We start from the raw sequence: 4,668 nt of genomic DNA on the forward strand, positions 1-4,668 counted from the left end.
CCTCCCCTGTCGCCTGCAGGCTCCTCACAGATGCACCATCACACCCAGGACCCCCCAAGGGGGGCAGAGTTGTGAGGCCTCTGATTCTCACCGTTCCGGACCCTCTCCGGTGCCCGCCAGGCCCCCAGTCCAGCCCCTCCCGAGAGGCCTGGCCTGCTGGGGCCCCAGCACCGGTCAGCCCTGCGCTCCCGCCGAGTGGGCACAGGACAGCTCCGAGGCCAGAGGGCTTTCCCCAAATAGGCTGTTTGCCCAGGAAAGGATCTGTCTCTAAACACAAAAATAAGCACACCTCCTGCCTCCCGCAATGGTTTCCCTGTTCTCCAGCCGCGTTTTATCCTGGGGCAAAACCGGAAAGAAGGAAGGGGGGTCGCGTGGGGGAGGAAGGAATGAAAGAGAAATGGAGAGGATGGGGGGAGGAAGAAAAGAGAAGAAGAAAGTGAAACGAGGCCAGTGGCGCCGTGACCCAGGACGGCATGTGCGGACGGCCCTCTTCTCCCCGGGGCCCGGAGCCCAATCCAGGCTCTTAGGTGCTGGGATCCGGGAGGGAGGCCGGGGTGCCGCGGGGAGAGCGCTGAGCGCAGCTCCCTGCCTGCCACTACCTCCTGGAAAAGACAGTTCCTGAGCCAGGCTTCCCGTCTGGTCCTCGATCCTTTCTCTGCCGGAGGAAAACTGGCTCTTCTGGCAGCAACAGCGGAAACTAAGGTGTCCTCGGCGAGAACCGGCCAGCAGACCCGCCCGTGCGGGAAGAGACACCCCCGGCCACTGGCGGTCCTCTTGAGTCCTTGGGGTCCCCGTCCTGAAGCGGGCTGGGCCGTGGGGTGCTGGTGGCCACCCCCCCCCCCCCGCCCCCCGTGCTGCGGCCTCCTCCGCGCCTGGTCCTTGAGTTCATTCCTGCGCCCCCACATTTCCACTCGTCTCCGCATCACTAGACATCGTGCTCCCCTCCTGAGGGCTCCAGATCTCAGCCGCGGGGTGGGGGGATTTTGCTCACACCCCCCACAGACACCCAACCTTCTTGCTACAAGTTTTATTCTAAGGCAGACGGGAGGCGACGGCACCTTCCGATGGAGACAAGAGGACCCTGCGCCCCGCACGGAACTGCAGCCGCCCCGACCCGGGAGGGCCTTCGCTGTCTCCAACAGGGGAGCCTCGCCGCGCACCCGGGGCGCCCTGCTGAGGGTGGCCGCCCGAGAGCTCGTCCTTCTAAACATGCGGACCACAGACGTTCACCTGCCTCGGTCCCATTGCAGAGGCTGGGGGTAGTCAACGAGGTCCGGCGGCTGCCCGGGACCCTTTAGGGTGACGTTTCCGGAGGTCCTGCTCCTCCCGGGTGCCCCCACGGTCCAGGCCTTGCTTGCCCTTTAGAAGACAGAGGCCAGGCCACCCCTCGGACGGGAGACTGGGGGCTCGGAAGAACCGGGGACGAACGAGCACTTGCCACCAGCATGCAATGGCGCCGCGCGTGGAGTCACCACCGAGGCCGGCCCCGGGCCCCGCTCCCTCAATCCCGCCTCAGTGGGAGCCTTGCTCCCTGCGGGGCAGCCCCAGAGGGTGAGGGGGCGGCCGCCTTCGGGGCCCAGCGGCTGACAGCAGCCTCGGCCACCACTCTGCTCGGCTTCTCCGCTCGGCCCAGGCAGGTGGCCCAGAGCTAAGGCAGGGCCCTGTCCAGGGACCCCCTTTTCTTTCCATTCAGGGAGAAATATGGCAAAAATGAAAGCCAGAGAAAAACCAACCAGGCTCTAGTGACTTTTGGATCTAAACGGATTTATTTTGTGTGTTTTTTCCCCCCTTTCCTCAGCTTCGTAGCAAATGAAAAAAATGATCCAACAAAACCCAACAACACAAGAAAACTTTGAACGACTTACGGCGTCTCTGCTCAGAGCGCCGGGCGGGAGCAGGCCCCGGGGGGGAGCGCAGGCCTCGCGGGTGCCCAGGGGCCTGGCGGTCTGCAGGGCTCACATCGCCAGTGGCCACGGTACCTCCTCTCCGCGGGCTAGTCCAAAAAGCCACTGGGGCTTTTTAAAAGATTCCACAAACAAAACGAAACACAATTTAAATTAAAATAAAAACACTTTCTTCACTCGCCCCCATGCCGGGAGGTTCAGGCTGAAACCTCCTCTTAAAAAAAAATTTTTTTTTTGCTAGAAATACTGTGCATTACTTTTTTTTTTTTCTTCTCTTTCACTTCTCTTGAAGATTAAAATAAGATATATTTCCCCAGGAGTCATAAATACGATCTGGTGCATAGAGAAATATCAGCAGGGGGTCCGGGCCAGCCCCCACCCGCAGAGCGCGGCGACCCCCCACCCCCCTCCCCCCCGTGAGTACTGTAGGGCAGCAGGACTGAACACGGCATAGGTAATACTCCTTGGCTTCAATCTCTAGGGGACGCCGGTGGCAGGGTGGGGGGCAGGCGGGCAGGAGGGCAGGCAGGGACCGGGCCCCTCCGAGCGAGCGACACATGCTGGGACACGCGGACGTCCGAGGGCGGACCCCGGCCGGGAACGAGGGGGCTTCCTCCGGGGTTTTCTTTCCTAATCACCGAGCAAAATAAATAGAGATACTTCGAAAATAAGATCGCTTTAAAAAGGAGTAGTAAAAAAGGGCAAGAAGGTGGGGCGGCAAAGACAGGCGGGGGGGGGGGGGGGTCGCGCGGGGCGGCGTCCGGCGGGGAACCGCGCTCGGCGTATGTACAAACGGACGCCTGGAAGGAAGTTCGATCCGGCTCAACTTTCCTGGGAAGCCCCGCGCCCCGCGCGCACAGCGGCCGCGGCCACGTCCGGACGGCGAGCCGGGAAGGCAGGGGGCGCCGCGCGGCGAGACGGGGGGGTGGGGGTGGGGTGGGGGGGGCTCCGGTCCGGCGCCTGCGGACGCGGCGGCGGGGCGCGCGGGGCCTGCCCGAGCGCGGAGTCCGAGCCTCTGGCCGGCGGCGGCGGCGGCGGCGGCGGCGGCGGCGGCGGCGCGGGCTCGGGCCCGGCGCTCACAGGAAGAAGTCGGGGGCGCCCTTGGCCGCGCCCGGCCCGGCCTGCGGCGGCGAGGACTCCCGCGGGAAGCCGGCCCCGCCCGCGCCCCCGGGGCCACCCCGGCCCGCCAGCTTCTCGTATTTCTCCTTGTACAGGTCCCGCTCCTTGGCCAGGCGCCCCACCTCCAGCTTCAGCTGCTCCACCTGGCTCTGGAGCTGGCACTTCTCGCTCTCCAGAATGTGCCGCTGCTGCACCCGCTTGAAGCGGCAGGACTGCGCGTAGCCGCGGTTTTTGAGCGTGCGCCGCTTCTGCTTCAGCCGGATGACCTCCTCCTTACTGAAGCCACGCAGCTGCCGGTTCAGCTCGCGCACCGACATGGACACCAGCTGGTCGTCGGAGAAGCGCTCCTCCAGGCGCACGTGGTGGCCCGCGCCGCCGCCGTGGCCCGCGCCGGAGTGGTGGCCCGCGCCGGCGTGGTGGTGGTGGTGGTGGTGGTGGTGGTGCGCGGCGTGGTGGTGGTGCGCGGCGTGATGCGCGCCGTGGTGGTGGCCGGCGCCCATGTCGTCCGCGCCGCCGCCGCCGCAGCCGCCGCCCGCGAAGCCCTGGCCCCGGAAAGCCTCGTAGGCCGCGGCGGCCGCCGGGTGGTGCGCGCCGTGTTGCCCGGCGTGGTGGCCGCTGCCGATGAGCGCCTCCACCGCGTCCTCGGGCGTCAGGTTGAGCGCCTCGGGGTTGAGGTGGTGCTGGTAGCCGCTCATCCAGTACAGATCCTCCAGCGCCGGCTTCCCCGAGGCGCCCCCGACGGCGCCCGGGCCCCCGCTCGTCGGCCCCGGGGCGGTCCCGGCCTGCGCCGCGCCGCCGCCGCCGCCCCCCGCGCCGCCGCCGCCGCCGCCGGTGCCCGGGCTGGGCGCGCAGAAGCTGGGCGAGGAGGGCACGGAGGAGCAAGGCGTGCTGAGCGGCGTCGAGGACAGCGAGCCGGGCGGCAGGCGGTGGCAGAAGCGCTCGGCCTCGGGCGGCTCCTTCTTCACCTCGAACTTCATCAGGTCGAAGTCGTTGACGTATTCGATGGCCAGCGGGCTGCTGGGCAGCTCGGCGCCCATCGCCAGCTCCGCGGCCATCGCCCGGGGTCCCGGCCCCGCCGCCGCCGCGCCCGGCTGCGCCCCGACGGGAGGCCGGGCGGCGGGGGGGGGGGGGGGAGGGAGCCGAGGGCCTCTCCCCCCCCTTCACTCCCACGGGCGGCGGGTCTCGGCGGGGGTGGCTCCCAGGCGCGCGGGGGAAAAGTTTCGCGCGGCCAACTTAGGGGCGGCCGCTGGGGACGCCTCCGGGCAGGGTTCTCGGGCGGCCCCGGCCGCACCCCGGGGCGGGGTGGCGCCGGCCGGCCGCGCTCTTCGTGCCCGCGTTGGCGGCCGGGCGGGCGGCCGGGAGGGTGGCGGTGCGGCCGCCGCCTCGGGCTGCTCGGGCTCCCCGCGCTCCGCCCGCGTACAACCGGCCCCGCCTCCACGGCTGAGCGCCGCGCCGCGCGCTCCCCTTTATAGAGCAGGGCATTCGGTCCCGCCTCTCTGGGCGGGGCGCGAGCCCCCAGGCCAATCAGAGCCCCGGACCCGCCTCCCTCATTTGCCTATCCCCATGGCAACCCGGAGCCCAGCTGTCAATCTCCTGCGGGGAACAGCTGTGGGAAGGGGTGCTGACTGGCCGCCGGCGAGAGGAG

General features: G+C 68.4%; 1 protein-coding gene across 1 annotated transcript; it reads right to left on the bottom strand.

Moving 5' to 3' along the window:
* Positions 1-1,753: 1,753 nt before the first annotated feature.
* Positions 1,754-4,450, bottom strand: MAFA (MAF bZIP transcription factor A). The gene has a single exon (XM_060611471.3). The coding sequence runs from the start codon at positions 4,076-4,078 to the stop codon at positions 2,981-2,983; it is 1,098 nt and encodes a 365-aa protein (XP_060467454.3). The 5' UTR covers positions 4,079-4,450; the 3' UTR covers positions 1,754-2,980.
* Between the last annotated feature and the right edge of the window lie 218 nt (positions 4,451-4,668).

This window comes from Panthera onca, chromosome F2, assembly GCF_046562875.1.
Source record: "Panthera onca isolate mPanOnc1 chromosome F2, mPanOnc1 haplotype 2, whole genome shotgun sequence".
NCBI classification, from domain to species: Eukaryota; Metazoa; Chordata; class Mammalia; order Carnivora; family Felidae; genus Panthera; species Panthera onca.

Coding starts and splice junctions, on each gene's coding strand:
- MAFA (XM_060611471.3), bottom strand. CDS start 4,078: ATGGCCGCGGAGCTGGCGATGGGCGCCGAGCTGCCCAGCAGCCCGCTG.